The 22,946-nt window shown below is 36.6% G+C and overlaps 1 protein-coding gene across 4 annotated transcripts in view; it reads right to left on the reverse strand.

Moving 5' to 3' along the window:
* trpm6 (transient receptor potential cation channel subfamily M member 6) overlaps window positions 1-22,946 on the reverse strand; it is a 102,499-nt gene that overhangs the window by 5,853 nt on the left and 73,700 nt on the right. For all 4 annotated transcript variants that reach the window (XM_062972001.1, XM_062971999.1, XM_062972000.1 and 1 more), the window contains 9 exons: window positions 21,454-21,551; window positions 19,408-19,472; window positions 17,346-17,371; window positions 15,579-15,629; window positions 13,574-13,639; window positions 13,037-13,323; window positions 12,256-12,338; window positions 4,297-4,502; window positions 807-858 (listed from right to left, as the gene is read on the reverse strand). In XM_062972001.1, coding sequence (XP_062828071.1) covers window positions 807-858; window positions 4,297-4,502; window positions 12,256-12,338; window positions 13,037-13,323; window positions 13,574-13,639; window positions 15,579-15,629; window positions 17,346-17,371; window positions 19,408-19,472; window positions 21,454-21,551 — 934 coding nt within the window. The remainder of the gene's footprint in view (window positions 1-806; window positions 859-4,296; window positions 4,503-12,255; window positions 12,339-13,036; window positions 13,324-13,573; window positions 13,640-15,578; window positions 15,630-17,345; window positions 17,372-19,407; window positions 19,473-21,453; window positions 21,552-22,946) is intronic.

The following is a 22,946-nucleotide window of genomic DNA, read 5'->3' on the forward strand; positions in this document are numbered from 1 at the left end:
TTTTAGAACTGTTCTTTGCCTACTGAAGCCAGGCTAGATTTCATTTTATTCACTGCATTGTCCCCAGTTCTGTGCAAATATAAGAGTTTGGGGATCCAGTTTGGAAAGTTGATTCCATGAATGTAAGCACTCAGTGCATAGTTTCAATAAGTTCAAAAGACTCCCATACTTCTTGGAGCCTATAAAATATATTAAATATGATATAATATATACTTAGTATTTTAAAGTGATTGTTATTTAGAATTCTAAATTGATTGTGTTGTACAGTGCTCTGAGATATCTCACATATAGAGTGAGATATAAGTATTTCAAATCAATCAATAAATCCATATACTGCCCCTGAAAATTGTTTCCCACTATGACTGATTTTGGATGTACCCAAGAATATGAGCAGATAAGCAGTTGCTGAGTAATTCTACAAGTTACTGTATATTAAATTCAGCATTTTCAATAATATTGAAGCAGGGTACCAAACCTGACAGATCAAAATTTCTTCCTCTTTCCTTCTCCCCATTTAGCCAAAGGTTTTCCATAGATAAAGCACATATGTGCCCTAAACATATCTAAATATCTTTCAATGACCTCTACATCAGGCTGCGGGTACTATGCATTGCATCCTTCTAAGCAGTAAAAACATAATAAAACCAGGAAACAAATAGGTAATTGTAATGTTAATCAAAACACAAAGTCACCAATATCGGAAACATTTAAAATATAAATATGTGCATCGTAGCTAAAATTGCATATTAACTTAATCACACAAAACATGTGACATGCTGTAAGACAAAATGGCTCTAGATACTCACTGCTTGTCTTCAGGCTTAATGACAGATGGGTCTGTAAGGTTCTCTCCAACACCTGCAGAAGTCAAATTTACAAAGAATGTTAGAAGAAATTGCCTTTTTAAAAGCCATTTGTGAAACAGTGACCTTTGCAATTATTTTATAGCTATCTAATCTTTGCCTTTGGAGAGAAGAAACTGAAAAGACAACATTAGAATTATGAAATACATTAAACATTGGCAAACAAATGCTGCATGTCTGTGTCATTGTTTAAACTAATTATTCTTTTTTTACCATTTCGCTGTAATGCCATAAAACTTTGGAGCATGTCCTCAAAGTATTTCACAGACAAAAGAGCAGAACTGGCAGTATATGCAAATGGAGGTCGTATTTCAATTTCAGAGTTCAAAAATGAAATAGAGAAACCCACTCCATTATGCCCATGAAGAATTCTGTTGACATAATATGCTCTAATGTCACCATATAACATCGGTACCATTAGATTATATATGCAGCATTTATTTACAGTATTTATTTACAGTATTGAAACTAGCCTACTAGATAATCCAGCTATGACAGCTTGAATGCAGTGCCACATTTAATGTACATTTAGGGGAACAGATGCTCCTCCAAAAAGGACATCAGAGGCCCTGATTCAAGAGTGTTTTGTTGTCATATAGCTCTATCTAGCTATCTATCTCAGGTGGAATCTTACTTATGTAAGTACTGTAAAGGAGAAAAAAATTCCAGTGTGGTTTTTTCATAATATGCATGAGACCAGTGATCCTATACATTTTTCTTAAATTTTAATCTGAAAAGAAACAGTAGAACATTAACAAAAATAGGGGGATACTGAAATTTGAGGGAAAGGGAGGATCTTCACATTTAAAGTTCTATGAGGCCTTACCAGCAAAGACACATGGCCATTGCCTTTTTTAATTCTACTATTTTAAAATGTAGTGGCTCTGTTCCTGCTGCCCAATTCTGTCCCATAATCCCATAGGACCACGTAGGTAATCAATCTAATTGTCATCCCATTGTTCCCTTCCATTAAATTTTCCCAGAGCTTCTGTCTTCCAACTCCAATGTCCAAGGTTCCTCCTCCACAGCAATATTAGCACCCTATCTGTGTAGCCCATTAACTGTTTACTGTATTTTGATTATATTTTATATATCTATATCTATATATCTATATATCTATATATCTATATCTATATCTATATCTATATCTATATCTATATCTATATCTATATCTATATATATAAACTGTTGCCAAAGTAGGGGAGGGTGTTGAGATCTAAAATTGTGAAGCTGAACTAAATATGTCATGCTTTTTCATATTTTTACACAATTCTTTTGTTCAAGGAAAGATATTGCTATCCATTTAGGCTTTTGGAAGGCTGGGAGTCACTTATACCACATTATTAGATCAATGTCTTAACATTTCACCCTACTGTAATGAATGGTTGTCTCTTAAATGTTTAATGTAATGATAGCAATAAATGAAGTTAGGATGCAGGAAGGTTTATTTGTTTGAAAAATGCACCCTGCTGTAATTCACACCTTTTGAATGTTGTAAGTAAATTAAATCCCTATCTTCCACTACACATTTCCCTTGACACAAACAGGAAACAATTTACACTATAGCTAATGGTTCATCTTTCATATGCTGCCTAATATTTCATTCTAAACACACTACTTCCAACCTTGAGGCTGTGTAGTGTGTGTGACAAATAACACAGCATATAGATCTCTGACATAAGGACAAGACAATTGTGACAGGCCCAGAGGCCAGGTTTCGGACCTCTAATATTCACTAGAGGCCACACTCTGTCAATACTGAAAGTGGTAGTGATAGGAATCGAAACCAGAGGAGGTTGGAAGTCCACTTCTGGTTTTTAAGAACAGGGCTGCAATCTAACTGAAAAGTGAATAACTGCTCTTGAAGTCTTCAACAAAACAGTTCATGTGTTTTTGCCAGAAAAAGGAGGAGTCTAGAGAAGCCAAAAAAACCACCCCATAACTTTTTTCAGATCTGCAAGTAGTCCCATAGCTGAACTTTCCCACCTGAAAGAGAGTTCCCCATACTTTTTGTTTCCACACAAGGTTGGTCGGGGTTTACATGAGAAATATATTTTTGCGTAACAAAGTATGTTATATTTTACAGAATTTAACACGTCGGCTTCTATCTATAATTATAGTGTGTTTTCCCAGTACTTCTATCATTGAACACATTACAAAATTTTCTTGCTAAGATTTGTGCAGAGATGGTTTGCCTTTGCATTCCTCTGAGGCTGAGAGAATTTGACTTGCCCAAGATCACCCATTGGGACTCTTTGGCTAAACAGGAATGTGAATTATGGGACCTCTTCACACTTACCTCCCCATTGCTCCATTTCTCTGGTAATCACTGGAAAAACTGTGGATGCGTGGACTGCCCTCTTTCCCCCATCACAAGGAGGGCATGGGACAAGGCATCTGTTCCCATCAGATGGGGGAAAGGGCAAAAAATGTGGGTAGCTCTGTCAAAGTAGCTCCATCACAGCTACCCAAAACACAACTTCCCTTGCGTTGGTGGATCAGTGGGGCAAGGCCAAGCCAGCACCATCTGATGGCACTTGGCAGGCTCCGTCCCAGGAGAGGAGAAAGGAGCAAAAAGCCCCAAGGATCCCTGGTCTCCCTGAGTCCTAGCCCAACATTTGATCCAGTACACCACATTTTAACCATTATATCATGTACTGGCTCTATTTATTATTAACAGTTTTTATTCAAAATTATTTCCTGGTTAAGTGTAAAACAGGGTTTAAATGAATGTCCCAGGATGATGCCAATTTTAAAGAGAAAACACTGCTCAATTCAGCAACAGTAACATTCACGTTCTCCATTTCTGGACCAAACCAAACACATATAAGGCTGCACTCTTATACTTGGAAGTAAGGACGATGGAACTCTATGAAGTATACTTAAGGATACACAGGTAGAGAAATAAAGTATTCACCACTTTTTCTCAACATTAACAAGAAAAGTTGTCTTGATATTTTGCACACTCGTTGGGGGAAAACATCAGCCACAGATTTTGCATCAAAAGAAATTTGCAAAGACAAAAATATATTTTGAATGTGAACCCACGTCGCCCCTTGCAAACTGTTTCCAAAAATTTTGTCTTTTTGTTAAAAAACACTTTTCTTCTTTGTTAGACATAATATTTTTTTCAAAAGAAGTCCCAAATCAAAAAAATCTTTTAGAATTCACAAAACTCTCATAATTTTATCCTGTGGGTTGAAAACATTATATTTTTCCAGTCTTGTGTGCAAGAATGAGATTACTAAAGATTTTTACCTCTAGGGAAAATTTATTACAAATCCATGCTTTTAAAGAATTGTTCAGTTTTTTTCTTTGTCATATGATCACTTGTTCACCCTGTCCACTTTAGGTCATTTTAATCTCATGCTTAAACATATGCACGACATACTTTGGAAGAATCACCAGATTTCACAGAGTGGAAATCTCTTACCTTGCAAGTCCAGCACAAGGAGCTCTCCCCGCGTATACTCGTAAGTCCAGTGAGAAAAAGCCAACATAATTTCTTCCAGCAAATTGCTTGGTGTGATCTCATCACCATTGTTATTATTATACTTGCGAAATTCTCCCGTCATGTACTTTTCTATTGTCAGCCACTGATTGGCTGAATGGCAATAAATTAAGAAGACCTCCAGAAACCTGAACAAAAAGGATATTGTCATTCAGGCAGTTAACTTTCCACAAGCCACAACACTATTGCTTGAGTTGGAGCAGTGCTTCAATTTCAGATGTCTATCCAACTCTGTTGCTGGGCACAGACAACCAAATTTGCATATTGCTACTATTTTTGTCATTATTGTTGCAATTATTATTATCATCATTATTGCTATTATTTGAAGTATTTCTGTATTACCTCCCAGCCCACAAGGTTTTCTGAGGCAACGAACAAATAAATACACAAAAGTGAAAACTATTTAAAAAACACATTAAAATGCTATTTTAAAACTCCTAAAGGTAATTTAAAAACAATCCTGGAATACAATTCTGAAACAGTTTAAACAGCCATCTCAAACACTGAATGACATGCAGAAAAGCACTGTGTTTAGTTGCCATTTGAAAGTTGAAAAGAAAATGAGCCAGCCTTACTTCCTTGGGTAGGGAGTTCCACAGTGAAGATATGCTGCAAAGAAAGACCTCTTGGATGTACTCATTAGCCTAAATTTAGTTGACACCAGGCTGGTTACTGTGTTTAACATTAGCTGTAGCTTCCGAATACTTTTCAAATCAAATGTAAGTTAATTAACTTAAAATCTAGACTGAAACAGAGAGTTGGAGAGAAAAACACAGTCGCCAAAGGTCTGTTTAAATAAAGAGAGAGTTGCCTCTTAGACAAGTTTCCATCAAATGATCCTTTCCCAGGATTCTGGTGGTAGGTCAGAGAGAAAGGCTTCTCTGGAATAAATACAGAAGTGCAATCACAATCTCTAGCTGCAATTAACAACATGTTGAAACTACACAATTTGAAGTAAATATATTAATTCCAGTACCACACACAAACCACTGAAAATTGAACACTACAGACAACACTACTGATTCTCAAAAAGATGTATTTGCACATCCCAATAGTTGCAAGAGAGCAGCATTTGCCTCCAAAGAGAACTTGGAGGGCCACACCACCACTACCAAAAAATAATTGCTCCCAAAATTCCCTTTTAGGGCACAGAAGGATTTTTGTTATGTTTTAGGGCCCCTGGAACTCCAAGCGCGGCATTTTTAAACAAAAGGAAATGAGTGGAAATCATTTTCCATTAACTTCCTATTTCAAAGAGAGACTTCCTCTGGCACCTTGGACTTTATCACATGTACTTACAGATTTGTAGAGAAGCGTGTGGGTCTGTCCCTATAGCGATGGCAATAATTCTTTTCAATTGCAAATTGCTCCATGAAACTTTTACTCCTTCCCATCCTACTGTTTTCTTGAAGCATTCTTGACCCCTTGTTGTCTGCCTTCATATTCATCATATGGGGAAAGGCTTGTCAAGTCCTCTCTGCTTTCCCCCCATCTTTATTGGCTGAAAAAACTCTTTTTCTCTTTCTCCTTTTTCTCTGCTGCCCCTGGCACCACCTCCCTAGCCAAACACTGCTCTCCACTGCTCTGTCTGTAGCAGCTCTTTCTCACTTTGCAGCAACAAAACAGGACAGGGAAGGATTCTTCCCATCCCACATGTTCTTAGCCTTAAAGAGCGGACCAAATCACACTAGCAGCTCACAAGACAGTTACTTACCCATGGTGGGAGCTCCCTCCTTCAGGCTTATTTCAATGATGGATGGGAACACATGACCTCCAGAAATAATTCAATGTCATGTGATGGGTTCTGTGCCACTCCATCATTGAAATGAGCCTGAAGTGTCTTTGGATGGGAAATACATATTAAGGTTTAGTCCATATTATATATCTCTATATTGTCCACCATAAAAAGGAATCATTAAGCCATTGAGCCATTTAATCTGAAATAATAAATTACTATAAATGGCGCTTTCATCTCAATGCAAAACAAAAGAATCTCAACTTTAAAAAATGTTCCCATACAAGACTACGACGTTGTGACCACCAAGGATGCAGGGAGATGTTTTTCCTTTCTTAAAGTGTAGCATAGCTTGACTTAAAATGGACGTAACAGAGGCTTGAATGTTAGAAAACAGTAACAAGTTTATTGATGCACATAAGCGTAACGGTTTCAATGTTGCTTCTCTCTTAGAGGTACACTTCTTTAATGGTTACAATGATAACATTTGATGAAACAACTTTCAAGCAGATTATTTCTTCCTTTAAGCAGTTTAAACTTTTTCCTTCCAACTGATGTTTCTTATTTTTAACTGATCACTACAGACTCTACTGGGATTTCATTCCCTTTGTTAATCAAACTCTACTACTAACTTAAATAAGTCACTTGACCTATTTAAAATGACACAGGCTAGAGACCTGAACTTTCCTGATTCTCAATACCTTAGAACCAACCTTCCCTGTGGTTCCCTGACCACAGACTGACTCTTTTTCAAGTTGGCTCTGCCCTCGTTTCTATGGCAACCCGACTCAGAGTGCTGAACTGGCTACCATTCCTCCAAGCAAAGCTAACTCAAATAGTAAAAACCTCTACCTACAATTAAACATAACTGTAAACCAAAATCCACACTTCACCACAAAGACTAAGAATACACGTATACTGTAGAATTAATGCAGCCTGACACCTCTTTGACTGCCATTACTTAATGCTATGTAATGATAAGAGTTGTAGTTTTACCAAGTCTTTAGCCTTCTCTGCCAACGAGTGCTGGTACCTCACCAGACTACAACCCTCAGGATTCCTTAGTATTGAACTATGACAGTTAAAGGTGTTTCGAACTGCATTAATTCTTTACTCTTTTTGTCAATAATAACTACAGTAGAGTCTCACTTATCCAACACTCGCTTATCCAACATTCTGGATTATCCAACGCATTTTTGTAGTCAATGTTTTCAATACATAGTGATATTTTAGTGCTAAATTCGTAAATACAGTAATTACAACATAACATTACTGCGTATTGAACTACTTTTTCTGCCAAATTTGTTGTATAACCTGATGTTTTGGTGCTTAATTTGTAAAATCATAACCTGATTTGATGTTTAATAGACTTTTCCTTAATGCCTCCTTATTATCCAACATATTCGCTTATCCAACATTCTGCCGGCCTGTTTATGTTGGATAAGTGAGACTCTACTGTATAATAAATTTTAAAACATGTTCTGTATAAAGCCATTAATGCAGAGGCACACATTTCCATACCAGAGTCACTAGAAGAAAAGGAAAACAGCAAACTTACTGTTCTAGTTGTGGTCTCCCAAACAAATAGGAACAATATCTTTCAAAAAGCATACAGACTTATCCATTTTAATAAAAATCAGGATTGAAACTGTTCTGAAACAGAAGGCTGATTTTCACTGAGATAAAGCATTCAGATCTTTTTTAATTGAGTGAAAGGCCAATGTTACTCTTGATACTCTATAAAACTGCTTGTAAAACAAATCATAAAATTTTATTTTAAGTACTCAGAGCCAAGTTATGATCTCTCTCATCAAATAATGCAGATGGATGGGGGAATTTGAAATAGAGTCACAAGGGAGGTAGTAGTTTCAATATAGTCCTTCTACATGCCACGGAAAGTTAGTTAATACACAAGCTTGAAATAATTTTCTGCTGCTTCGGTGTTATATACTTTGAGCTGAAATGAGAACTGTAAAAGACTGAATAACTATATCAAGTCTCGCCTTAGCCTTATTACTGGTGATTTTAACAGCCAGAAAACGGTTTGTGCTTGGACTAGATGGACTGGAGAGATTTTAGTACAAATATAAGCAGAAATTTCTTGGAGCTTTGGATCAGACCTCAAAACCTATCCAATTATCAAAAAGTAGGAAACGATGAATCCTTACATCCCTATGTCCTGTGGAACCCCAGGATTCCACAAAAGCATCATAGGGGTTCCACAAAAAATCTTTAAAATCAAATTTAAAATGGATTTTAAAATAAAACCACAGAAGGGCAAGTATTTGATTGTTTCTAATGTGAAGGAAGGGGGAGTGCAGGTTATTTCCAAACATCTACTCACCAAAAGATGTTATTTTATCACAGCCCAGTATCTCAGACCCATGTGACCTCTCCAGGGAAAATGTATCAAAGTCCCAAGAAAGTTCGTTGTGCACATGCTAGAGCACTCTTGGTTTTTATAACAATGTTCAGAAAGTCATTTGTCTTATAAATATTAGCATATCACTACTTCCTTTATTCAGTTCAGTTTGTGCTTATATATTTTCTTTTTTATTATTTCCAAACCTACTATGTTATATAAAACACCCAGACTATAGAAGCAGATGAAAGAAGGAAGAACATTTTATTAACATGGATTTATTTAATGTAAAAAGCATTGTATAAATAATAAAACTGATAAAAATAGAGAGAACACAAGCGACTAAATAATCATTGACCAAAAATCTGTAGATTTCAACAATTCTTCCTATAAATATGAGGCAGGGCATTGTGGGCAAGCATGCAGATGCTGAGTTGTTTGTTCTGCTCCACAGGCGCACAACATGAATATAACATGAAGACAAGCATGTGTCTTGTAGCAGCTTAAGGTCTATATGGCATAGCATAACACAATACTTTTGCACACAGAACCACATTATAATTTACTATTCAACACCCAGAGTTATTGTTGAGCTGCTACTGTTTCCCTGCAGCCAATCCATGGCTGGTGGAGAGAAGTGGGAAATTAAAGAAGTACATCACTAAGCTCCTATAGCAGAAGACACATGAGGGTCCTCCAGAGGCAGCAGGGACCTAGCTAGATGGTTTTCTGATCCATCCCATTCTACACCAGCCACTTAATTACTGGGTAGAAGTGGCACTGCAGTGGCTCAACAATAAGCCTAGGGGAAGGTGTGGATCAGTGGGGAAGGTGGAAAAGAATATCAACCTCTACAGCGACAAGAGGATGAGTGAAAGAGAGAGATACCAGTAACACAATGCCGTATGATGGAGTCATAGTAGGGCTATTTTTTCTTATTTGCCAACCGATACAGACGACTGCTTTCCTGTACCACAGTTGAACAGTTTTTTCCAGTGGTTAGCTAGGATGATAAAAGTCAAAAGAGACCACACTGAAAACAGAAGACATGGCAGGAGTCTCTGCTGAGTTTAAGGAAAAGTGCCTCCTTCACTTTAGATCTCCACTTCAGAGGTGACAGTGAGCAAAGATGTGAAACCTATGTATCTAAATATACTTTTTCAGTTGTGCCACCATGCGCCATAGGCTCTCAAACAGCAAGGAATATTTCCTTCCTTCCTTCTCCTTGTCCCTTTCTTTTTCCTCCCAAATACAGGTTTCCAACAGCCAATTCAAGTTACAAGTTCATGTAATGCTTTCATTAATTGGTTGGTTGATGACAATAATTAATATCCCACTTTTCCACCCCAGAGGGTACTCAAGACAACTTTCAACAAGATAATTACCACTAATTGTAGTTCTCATTCAATAATTTAACATGCAAAAATCTCAGAAACTATGTTTTTGATCATCGGGAATGATTGCTTCTTGACATATCAACTCCAACTTTCCAACTTACATATGTTGGATGCCACTTAAAATGCATGCTTAAATTCATTCAGGGGCATACTGAAATAATGTTTCCATTAAACCGCCTAAGAGTGAGTCCTTTAACAACCACACACACACACACACAAACACACACGAAGAAACATGATACAAGCCAAACATAGACATTGTCAACACATTCAGAGATAAGTGCAGAACTTCAACTTATACAAGCTGCTTACTTGAAGCTTACACTGGCGGCTTTAACAATTCTGTCATTTATATCATTGCTATAAGTGCCAAAGTAACACACTTGCTAAGCTGACACCACTGCTCTATTTCAGAGTCCCCTATACATTCTGATGTGCACATGGAACTTCTTCACATTTTTTCCCTTTGACATCAATGGATCGGTTTCAGAAATGAAAGTATACACAGAGTTATCACAGAGATGCCTTTAGTCCCTTTGGGGAGAGAGGGTGGGTTAAAAATAACATTTATTATTATTACTCTTATTATCATCATCTTTATTAAACAAAAGATGGGCACCCTCATGGATACAGTTTGGGCTGTACATATATCTTGGTGCCACACAAGTGATCCCTGATGTCCTGTAAGTGATCACTGAATTTTATACAAGACTTCAGTGTCAGACACTTCAATGTACAGAAACCTAAAAATTCTTAAGTTTGTTAAGTTTACTTTTCCAGAATTTCTCCTGGACATAATCCCATCAAATTCAGTTTTGTACATTGCAGTAAAGCAGAAGTAGATAACCCCTATTAAAGCTCCTACTGAAAACATGGAAGGTAAAAGTTGACATTAGTACTGATCATGAGATGACAACAAAGCATGTTTCCAGATGCACACATGGAAAGTTTATTACCGCACCATCATAAAACAGTAATCTGAACAATCCAGACATCTTGACCTACATTAAAGTTGCCAGACTCATTATAGTGGTACCTATACATCTCATTCCTATTATCCAGTTATTTAGAAGTAATTCCATGGATTTAACTTACATTCTTGAAGTAGTATTTAGAATGACAATTATGTTCTGCTAAAGCAAGGATGGACAACTATGGGCTTCTTGGTATTTTTAAATAACAATTCCAATCTTACCACACATCTGTTATAAAGCTGGCTTGGGTTAATGGGAGTTAACCTACCTCTGTTACAAAGCTATGTGTAATATGGCATATAGTGTGCAAAAATTAAGCAGGACATATATTTGTTCAAATTGACAGTAACTAAGGTGATCCATTGGCCCAGTTGAAGATGCTACATGAACATCTCTGATCAATTTAAATTGCCACCATCAGGCCCGTAGCCAGGATTTTGATTCAGGGGGAGGGGGGCTGGGATTTTGGCTCGTGTGTGTGTGTGGGGGGGGGGGGGACTGGGATTTTGATCCGGGAGGCTGAGTCTGAGTGAGCGAGGATCTACCCTAGCAAACCTTTTGTATCGTTATCCCAGTACCTCCATGCATATTGAGCATGGTGATCAGATCATGATATGAATAAACATAACAATTTAAATAATAAATGTAAAGCCTTCTCGCGGACCACTCTGAGAATTTCGGGGGGGGGGCTGAAGCCCCTTAAGCCCTCCCCTCCCCCGGCTACATGCCTGACACAGTCTATTTGTCAATGCCACTTCTGTCACAACTGTTGCTTTTATCACAAGAAGAAATCTTGTAGGGAGAAGCTATTGGTGGTATGGTGGAAACAACCTTTTCCTATTGATTTTAGCCTGTTTTGTGTTTCTTTTGTAACTTAGTTTTGTGATTCCTTTGCTATCATGAATAGCTCAGTGTAATAGTAACTTAATAAACTTCATTCACTTGCATTGCCACTTCCTATCAAAAACTTTATCCTCCAGATTGGACTGCTGATTTCACAGCTATTTATTTTGCCTCTAGTTAAGATACATCTTAATACTTACCTACTGAAGCTACCAGCATTGTGTATAAGCAACCCATCCAACATAAAAACATGTTTTGTTTTAGTTTAGGTTGCTTTTGTAATTGCAGTATTTTTATTCATAGTGGAAATATGGAACATACGAAGTTTCTAATACCTTTTTCATTTCTATACATACCTAGATGACATGTGATAGTTTATCCATGACTTAGCACCGGATTATTACATTATAATAAAATAATAATAATAAACTTTATTTGTATACCGCTCTATCTCTCCAAAGGGACTCAGGGCAGTTTCCAACAGTAGGGCAAATATTCAAACAAAATGTATCATATAGAATGAAGTTATTTTGTCTTTTCCATATTCTGTCAGCAAAACATCTTTCATACCTTGGGGTATATGGAACAGAATGTGGCTTCACTTGATTGAAAGTGTAGATCAATTTCTGAGCTGCCCTTTGCTGTTGTATTTCCTAATAAGACAAACATGGTGTAAATAGTGATATAACAATTTTCATAGAAATAGTATAACTGTCCAGTAAAGATCAGTTACCCTACCAGGCCTGTAATGCTAGTATTCTGTTCCCTGACTATTGTCATTTTTAAAAATGCAGTGAGAAATTGAGCACTGACAAAGGCCACCCAAGGAGTCTTTTTATGGTAAGAAATGGCCATGGTAAGAAATGAATGCACTTAAATTTCCAGCTGAAAATCTTGCTTATATTTAGACACTATTATAACTTACATGGGGCAAAAAGGATATGAAGAAAATATGAATTGGTCTCATTTGTCAAACAAAAAGTAGTCTGGCTTTTTCATAGTACAAGATTTATTTTCTCTTTGACCTCTTCTATTTCTCACACAAGAAACTGAAGATATGCCTTTGATATGCCTTCTTTCCGAAATATAATGGCCATTAAGAAATATGGGTGGCTGGCATATCCAATCAGAATGTACTTAAAGTTCACCAATTTCTAATTTTATAGTGTCATTTTCTGTTGACTTCACCTCATTTCACTTCACTCAACTGTCATTCAAAATTGTGATACAGCTAAAAGGGAACACGTTTCTTAAGCATAGTCTTTTCTCATTTGGGCTTTCCCAGATAGCTACGTATTTAACTTTAGTGCCACATGGGGTCATTATGAAGTCCTAATCAGGTTATACTCACTCTGAGGCAGAGATGGAGCACCGTGCCTTCATGGAAGATCTTTTGCCAAGTCTGAACTACCTCAGGAAGAAAAGACTTTACAATGAAGACCTGGCCTTGCTTGAGCACAGCATTCTCAGACCAGGTGCACATCACCTTCATAGCCCTCCGCAGGCCTCCATCCATCTCCTCTCGAGACAAAACCTGGATCATTGCAGACATGCCACGCTGTGACCAGGAAGACATGCTCTTATCAAGGTTCAAAGGTGAACTTTCTTCTAATCGATAGACTGTCACTTCTTCTCCAGCTATGATCAAAGCAAATTGGACGCATTATTGAGAAAGAATGCTATTATATTGACTAACAGAAAACAAATATCCTGTGCCAAGTTTGCATTAGGAAAGCAATGTATTTACAAAAGTTTTTTCTAGGCAATGCAGCAAATGCATGCCTTATTATCACAAATAGAACAATGCAATCCTAAGAATGCAATGACTGTTAAGAAGTGAATGTTTCTTAATGTATACATGAACAACACAGAACAAAAAGGTACTCACAAAAAAGCTGCACGGGTGTAAAAGGTATTGTTTGAGCCAGTCTCATTAAATTGTTTCTTTCCACCGCTGAAAAAAAAAAGCCATGTGTGTCATACAATTTACTCATATTTTCTCTCCAAAAACACTTGGTTATAAATGTATGTGTTGACAAGCTCTTGGGTTGCTATATATAATTTCCACTTATAGGCTTTCTACATATCAGCTCTCTTGCTCACACAAACATCTTGGACACAGGTCTTCCCTTTCAGATGAGAGTCAGCCATCTAGAATTCACCATTCCATATGTGTGTGTGTGGGGGGGGGGGATTAAAAATCAGGGCTTGGTTAATAAAAGGCTGGGAAGGAACTCTTAGCTCCAAAAGTTACACTGTTTTGAATGCACACTAGATTGTCATGGCATTTATAGTCACATATGATTCCTTGTATGGTGTTTCATTTCTCCTGATACATTAATTTTGCTCATAGAACTGAAAAGGGCTCCATAAACCATCAAGTCCTAACTGCTGCTCAATGCAGAAGGTCTATTCTCTTTTTGACTGTCCAATCTTTTTGAAGATGTCCAGTGAAACTATTTACAATATTATTACTGAATAACATGGGGGTGGGGGTGGGATATTATCCAATATTTACTTCAGAGATGTCATCTCTTAAGAATTTGATGTAACTTTTTTATTGAACTAAGTTTGCAAAAGCAGGTGTGAGATTCTAAAGTTAGTTTCTAAATTCTAAAACAAGTAAAGTAAAGGAAGTGTGGACTCTAAGGACATCTGCTGGCAAGTTCTGCACATTTCACAATCCCCCAAAAGCAGAAAGGAACGGATTCATAGCATTCTACCTACCCACAGTACATATACAACTGAATGAAGCTGTAAGTGGCTGAATGTCACCTTATTTATTAATTTAGGTTTGAGATTATGGTATATGCATGAAACAATGTTACATTGAATCTAGTGCATTAGTGGCAGTCCATGTGTCCCGTCCCATTTTTTAGCTCCTTTAAAACTTTAGCTCCTTTAAAACTTTGTGACAGAACAAATCTGGTTTAGCTATTTGCTGGAATGTTCTGGAAATTTTGCTTTAAAAATAATATTTTTACTGAAATGCAAGTGAAAGTAGAAAAAGAGAAAAATAGAAAGTAAAGGAAGGGTTCACTCTAAACAATATCACTGCTATGGTTGGAGAGAAAATGAGCAGAGAGCAGCTTCGGAAGGAACGTGTTCCATTGAGAAAAGGGGGCAAGGTTCCCACCAAAATTTTTGGACCATTTCATTGTGGTTCTATGCAGGTACAAGATCCATTTGTGTGAATTATAGGAACCACAAAGAAGAAATCTCATTTGGTGGTTGGATGGGGGATTCTTGGAGTAGTGCCTAAAAATGTTCCAAATCTTTGTCCTGTTTCTTTTAGTAGTCAGATATGGCATGGCGCACAAGGTTTCTCCTTTCTCGCTGCTTTTGACACAAGATGAAAGAGAGGAAGGCATATTTAGGGGCTTGATTAAAAGTATGGCTTTATATGATTAGGAGCTGGAGCCAATGATCTTCCGATCTCTTTCAACTACCATGTACCTAGAGATTTATAGGCAGTGAGGGGAGAACCAGCTGGCGGTAAGCACTTAGAGAAGCTGGGTAGAAAAAAAGAATACATTGTATTTTCACACAAGTAGGAGGTGATAAACTATTACCACACTCTTGTTTGTGGATTTCCTTGGAATCCTGTCATTTAGTGTTGTCTTTAGCTGTAAATCTATCACGTAACCCTTTTCAGTATTTTTTTTCTTTCCAAACTTATTTTGCCAATAACTACTTGATATGCAGAAGCCAATGCTAAAATAATAAATAATCTTAATCTTCCTAGGCTTCAGTGTTATGAATAATCTTTATATACTGCTCACGATAAAGAGCTACTTCAAAGTGAGAATATCAGAAAATGACAGGGGGAAAGAATTAATATGCTTATCGACTAATGCAGGGGTTCAGCTACCATTTAGATACTCGCGACTTACCTGAGTAATGATGGTGCAGATCTTGAAGGGGCTTTAAGGACAATGAGATTGCTGGAGGAATGAAAAAAGATTATTTAAATAAGGGAAGAGAGGCAAATGTGCCAATCGCAGGTATTGCACATTCAAGACTGTTATGAAATAAAGCAGCTAACTTAGCCTTTTATGGAGTTGTATTGCATTAACTATGCTATAAAGTTCAAAATACGATCTGTATAAATGATCAGTAAAAAAAAAAACCAGTTATACAGCGGACTGCAAAACAACAGCAATATTCAAGTCAAGGACACCGAATTTCCCCAAAGCTGAAGAGACAGTAATTGTAGTTCAGGGATGGTAAAAACTTAAAAGCCCTTTTACTGCCCACTATGCTTCAAGGGATCTCAAAGGCCTGATTTTCTTAAATCTATCCCTAGTCATTATGCATCCCATTAACTACATTATGACACTGATGTTGGAGCAATACTGGTTCATTAACCCATGGCATTTAGAAACAATCAAATAATAGAAAAGGAAAACTAATTTAAAGAGGCATTTACAAAGTGATTCAAAATCTATACTGCACAAAATCAGGCTCTGTTCTTACTAGAGACAGATGCTCAATCCAAATATGTCAAAGCATACTTAAGGTTTGGAATGATTTTGATTAAACTGACAAACTATGGTTTTAAACCGGTTTATAAATCATAATTTGTGCTGACAATCATCTGGCTTGATGTATGGATTCACAAACCTTAGTTCAACCAGTGTAATCCCATTGTTTGAATATTGGGCTGTGCCTCTGGAGACCAGGCTTCGATTCCTCACTTGGCCATGGAAACCCAGTGAATAACCTTAGGAAAGTCATAGACTTTCAGCCACAGAAAGCCCTGTGACAGGATCCATAGGTTGGATACAATTTGAGGGTACACAACAACAATCACCTCAATGTGAGAGGGGCATCTGAACTAAAGGAGGAGACATGCCAGGCAGATGGAAAGCTCCATGTAGAAAAGAAGGTATATGATATAAGTGTTTGGGTGGAAAGCCACTTAAGACCCACAACTCATGCTTTGACTTAGAGTATAGAAAAATTCTTTTTCAGAGTATAGGTCTCTGGAATTAATACAGCCAGTATCTGGGGAGTCGTGGTACCAAAAAAAAAAAACCACCATACTTTTCAAGCTCTAGTTATAAACCATAGTTACTTACAAAACCATGATTCAGGTTAGCAACTAAACTGACCACAGGGAATATATTCCTAACATTCCCCAAGTTACCAATAGAAATGGCTGACAACATTTTTTTCTGCAAATATGAGCCCAGTCTTTTGTCAAAATAAGACATCTGAAGCAAAGTAGCTTGGAATGAGAAATTAATGCTACCTATTTTCTCTTCTATTTGTTTCTTTACATAGATTTGGCAGTTCATTTGTTGCTGCTATCATTTCTGTGAATATGAGTATGTCTCCAAAACATTTCATACTACATAAATGGAAGCAGAAACACTGTTGTTCAGTTATGATATAAACAAAATGTCTTTTCAAACTGGATTTTATATAACTATTTTTGTCTCTCTCTTTTCTTTTCCATTTTTTCCATTTTTAAGTTAAAAAACAAAAATTGGTCCCCCAATTTTTAATTTTGTAAATCATACAAACAAACATATTAAAATGTTAATAGGCACTTGATATAGAAAGGTTAATCGATTTTTTTAGACTGATTTCTACTCCATCATGCATTCCACTATATAATTTACAGGTAAGAGTAAAAGGTACAAGTAGAAGCTTACTGTCCACTCCATCTGAACTTTTCAACCTGTTCAAAATCAAACAATAACATTAGTTTTATGGTTTTAGCTTGAAGAAAAATAATCATTTAAGCTAGACTCTTTAATGTTTGAAGTCACTGGTAAAACTACAAAAACATCTTTATTTTGCAAACAGCAAAAATGTATATGTTGTATTGATACATTCATCTAGATTATTCTCACATTTACTACTACATCAGATGGGCTACTTGGCCCGTCACACGCCACTTGTTCTCACCTTTAAGGACAAAGCCAGTTACATGACACATGTGTATTTCCAGCTGGGCTCCATCCAGAAAGGGGAGAGCAAGTGGCGCATGCCACTGCTGCGGGAATACAGGAGCCTTCCCATATTGCCTTCCCCACAATGGGGGGAAGCTGGGTGGTGACACATCCCCCCCTAGGATGGGGATCACAGTAGTGCAATGTGGGGCATGGAGCAACATGTTATCCACGACCGCCGCCGGGAGCCCATGGATTCGCCATAATACGTGGCAAATCCATGGGCCTTTGAGATGAAATCCTTATTCATATAAAGGTATAGTTTGCACCTTTATTCATTTCTTATTTATTCCATGCTTTAAACTGTACTGTGCTGCTCTTTCTAACTCCATATAGCTCTGCTTATATTCTTTTACAAATACGTATTTTATTAAAATTATATACTGAAGAAAACATTCTACGTACTAAAAATGCAATCCCAACAACAAAAAATTGTCTGATACTTATACATGAGCAGAGAAGAACATGAAAAAGAATAAAAGAACAGAGAGAAGAAAAGAGAAAGAGTAAGAAAGAATAACTAGAAAAGTGCTTTCCAATCTTTTCCAGTCAAATCCTAATTAAGGCTACTCCATCATAAAGGATACACTTCTTTCTATAATCTAACAATTTTGCTAATGCAAATTTAAAATATGGGTTACAATACTAGTTATCCTGCAGAAAGTTAATAAAAGGTTTACTGTCCAACATCTACTCATTAATAATAATGGATGCTAATATAATTACTTATATTTAAACAAAAATAATCCTTCATTCTTCAAAACTCATATAATCCTGAATTATGATATTTAAGCATTAAAGTTAACAATTTAATACATATATTAACTATTATTATGTTACAGTCATTTGGATACCTTTTCTATGGCTAGAATTTATTATCCCTATTTTTCAATCCAGTTGGCTCATGTTTTCCCCAAGTTTGGCAAAATACAGATTGAGGAAAGCACCTCACACTTAACAATATATACTTTAAATATTATTTTCCAAGACCTTCCTCCATCCTGATCTCAGCCTCTTCCTTCATAGATTGTCAATATTTTATCCCAGTCTCATCCCTAATTTCTATTGTCACAACTTCAGCATTCTCAGTCATAATTTTCATGGTTCCAACATTCTCACTTGTAACCATGTGACCTTCATCTCCCTACTTATTAAGATGCATTTGTTCCAAAAATACTAGATATCAGTAAACCTCTCCTGAATAAATCTTGCCAAGAAAACTCTGTGAGAGGGTTGCCATAGGTTGAAAATGACTTGAAGGAACACAATAACAATGAAGGGGTACCTTCATAATCCTACATAGGAATGCCGGGATTGTTCAGCACTGGCAGAACAGGCACATACATGATCAGTGGACTAGCACACATAGGGTAACTAGTTTACTGGAATCAATCAATATCATCAGTAGTCTATGAACTCTGGTTGAGGTGCCAAATCTGATCCTCTAAAAGTACTAATCCTTAGTATGTCACACTGCCTTCCCAATGATACCATCTTCTGGGGGGTTGCTAATTTGTGACCATTTCCTCTGTCCTAAAAAATAGACATTTTTATCCTTGTTTATAATTTTGCTTCTGGCCTTTTTGCTATGGGAATGGAGTCCCTGAGAATTTCCCACCTATCATGAAGTCGGGGAATATCTTAGTTAGGTCATAAAGATAAAGATGGCTATAGGGGACATACTTTCCTGTTACTGCTTACCTGAATTATATATCTTAAAAACAAAGAAAGCCATACATGGTATATAAACAAGACTACTTACGAATGGCTTCTGCTCAAATTATTCATCCTGTTTTTCCTAGTCCAAGTCACACTGTTATTTAAATCCTGAAAAGGGGGTATAAAGAGAAAACATTGCTGTTTTCTGGACACATTTTCTAAATGAAAGCATACCCTAAATTTATGATTGGACATGTCTCACTCATACTTATTGCCCACCAAAAAGTCCACATTAAAAAAATAAGGAAATTCTAATGAATTTTGAAATTAATAATCATTTCATCAGATGTATGACAGAAATAGTTCCTGCCATCACCTTTGTGAGACCACAGTACATTCCCTTAAAAGCCTCCTTCTATGTCTGTTCCACAAATACAAGGTTCTTCTTTCAGAAATATGCCTTTGGAACACATCTTCCAGAGCCATGTAGACAGCATGTCCACTGACAGAGAGATTATGTGATTTATAGTTTTAAAAAGGTAACATTTCCAATTTTCCATTTACATGCATGTGGTGGCTGTCTTCTCTTTGATCCTTGATATCTTAGAATCTGTAGTCTCAATAGTAGCAGCCACGTGCCAAGAACCGAGAGAACAATTCTTGTTGTTCCTGCTGTTGCGACAGCCAAGTAAGAAAACAAAACAAAAAAACCCTGGTATAATAAGTTAAGTAACCCTTCTCTGAAAAATATTATGGATATATGGATGAAAAATAAAATTACTCTGACACTAACCACCACTAACACCAGTTGTGATCTTAGAAAATTCTCTGACTAATTTAAAAAGAAGGTTAGAAAAATTAAAATAAATTAATGAAAATAAAAGATTGAGTTATGAAAATGACAAGTAAAGAAAGAGCAAAAGATCAAATTCTAGGAAGTGAAACTACATGGTTTAAGAGCTTACAATTGGAAAAATGATCAGCAGACATACAAAAAAATACAAGGGGGGTAGAGAGTATACAAACTTTGAACTAATGATTATTCGAAGAGAGGTTAAAACAGGTAATGAAACAATTAAAAGCATAACAAGTGATATCTACAAAATACTGATGGAAGAAGAGCAGAGGCAAGACAACCTCAAAGAAAAATGGGAAAAAGATTGTGAAAAAAGTTTGAATGTATAATTATGGAAGGAAATCTGGAAAATGCATATTTTGAAAAATATATCTGTAATGGATGACCTTGGAAACACACCACTGGATACCAAGAGTCTACTATATACCTCTGTCCGTACTGGTAATATAAAAAAATGATTTGAATTGCTCTTCCTGCTTCTTACATGAATCTCAAAAATTAGTTCAAATTAGTATGAAAAAGTAGACTTATACTGTAATAAAGATACATGTAAATTTTTTCCTCAGCTCTTTGATAAATGCAATCCACAAATGTGTCTAATTCCTAAATTATAAGCAACAATATCATCACCAAACAACTAAGAGGATGGAATTTGTTCAAATTGTATTAATATATATTCAACCATACCCACTTTGTTTTCCTAAAGCCTAGAGCAAAGCTTTCCAAATATTTCATGTTGGTGACAAACCTTACAGACATGCATCATTTCATGACACAGTCATTCAGTTTTACTAGCAAACTGGAGGTTACACCAACTCTTTATAAGAGATATGGACACATACATAAAATCTAATAATGAAATGTGTGGGAACACAACATATGGTACCTTGTGAAAACCTTTCATTTATATTTTTAAAATATATGATTTATTGCTTATTACATTTAGATTTGTTATATTTGTGTGATGCACCTACACACTACAGCTGGCACACTAACACGTCAAGACACAGAGTTTGGAAAGCTCTGGCCAAGAGAATTACCTTATAAAATCCAAGTTTTTAAACTATTCTCTTTAACTATATCCCCATTTCATGATTCAGTGGCTTAATATCTTCTTACTATTCTTTCCTGAACATTAAGTAGTTAATTACTTATTTCTTTCTCAGCATCTTCTGGAATTTCTCAGGAAACATCTCTTCACCATATACAGTTATGAACTCAGACTAGAGTGGCAAAGCAACTTAATTTACAGAATGTTAAAAGTCTATTTTCCAATACAATTTCCACCCTTACCTCTTGCGACTGTCTCAAGTAGTCACAAATCTGTACTGTGTGTCTCACCGTTTCTTGATTTTTTACTTCCTCATGCATACCACTGATGCGATCCAAACCTAACCAAGGAAACAAGCAGAGCAAGCATATATATTGTAATAAAAACACACTCTTACTAAAAAACCAAACAAATAAGCCTTAACCTATGCTAAGAAAGTCCGTTTCTGCCTCCTGATACGTAGCTGTCTCAAATGCAATTCCATTACAATAATCTTTCAAGAAGTAGCATATTTGAAGGGCTCTTGGAGGTCTTGGGAACTGGTGCTTTGTATCTCACTATTTAAGTGCTTGAGGAAAGAAATAGTAAGAGCTCTTGCTGCTCTTTCTTTCTCCATGAGGGTTGTAACCATTTGCCACGATCACCCAAGTTATTGGGCTGAAATACATTTGGAGATTAAAAGAGGATGGCTTATGGGAATGGGAACAGGGTAGGCCAAATTCAGATTGCCATGGAAATCAGAAGAACTATGGCCGGAATCACAGGGCTGTTATGTGTTTTCTGGGCTGTATGGCCATGTTCCAGAAGCATTCTCTCTTGATGTTTCTATGGCAAGCATCCTCAGAGGTTGGGAGGTATATTGGGAAAAACTAAGTAAGGAAGGTTTATACTTCTGTGGAAGGTCCGTTTTCCATATTGCATTGGAGGAAAGCTGATCACTTCGCTTCTAAACACGCTGGAGAATCTACTTAGTTCAATTACTATGTTCCCATACATATTCTTTCCTGGTATGCTACCAAGCAGTACTACAGTATTCTCAACAAGAGCAGATCAAAAACATATTGTATCACTCAAGTTCCGTTGCTCATAAAGTAGATGGAAATCTGCCACTAAAGCTGAAATAACTCAGTTTTCCTATTCATAAAGCTATTCACATTATCCTACAAATGAAATGCAATATCCTGGGGGCATGGTTTTGTGCCAAAATTAATGCTCAACATATGATACAAGATGCAATAACAAGTAAGCATCATTCACCCTGCATAAAAGTAGTACAGGCAGCCCCCAAGTTGCAAACATCTGACTTACAAATGACTCATAGTTAAGAACGGGGGTGAGATGACAGGAAGTGAGATAAATCTCTCCCTAGGAAGGGAAAGTCATTCCTGAAGAGTTATCATGGGAAAACGGTATCTCTACTGAAGCTTTCTCACCAATCCTTGTTTCCACAACAAGCCAAATTTTCAAAATCCAATTATCAAAGGGACAGAAAATAAAGTGTAATCTTCTGAACAAGAGCACAGATAGCAAAACAAACACCAGAGGTGTGTTATCCAAAGCTAGCTCTCTGTGTGTGTGTGTGTGTGTGTGTGTGTGTGTGTGTGTGTCCAGGTGTTACACTTAAAATGTACCTGTTCCAACTCACAAACAAATTTGATTTAAGAACAAACCTATAGAACCTATCTTGTTCGTAACTTGGGAACTTCTTGTAGACAGAGTTCAACTGTTACTATGC

The sequence above is a fragment of the Anolis carolinensis genome, chromosome 2 (genome assembly GCF_035594765.1).
Source record: "Anolis carolinensis isolate JA03-04 chromosome 2, rAnoCar3.1.pri, whole genome shotgun sequence".
In the NCBI taxonomy this organism is placed as follows: Eukaryota; Metazoa; Chordata; class Lepidosauria; order Squamata; family Dactyloidae; genus Anolis; species Anolis carolinensis.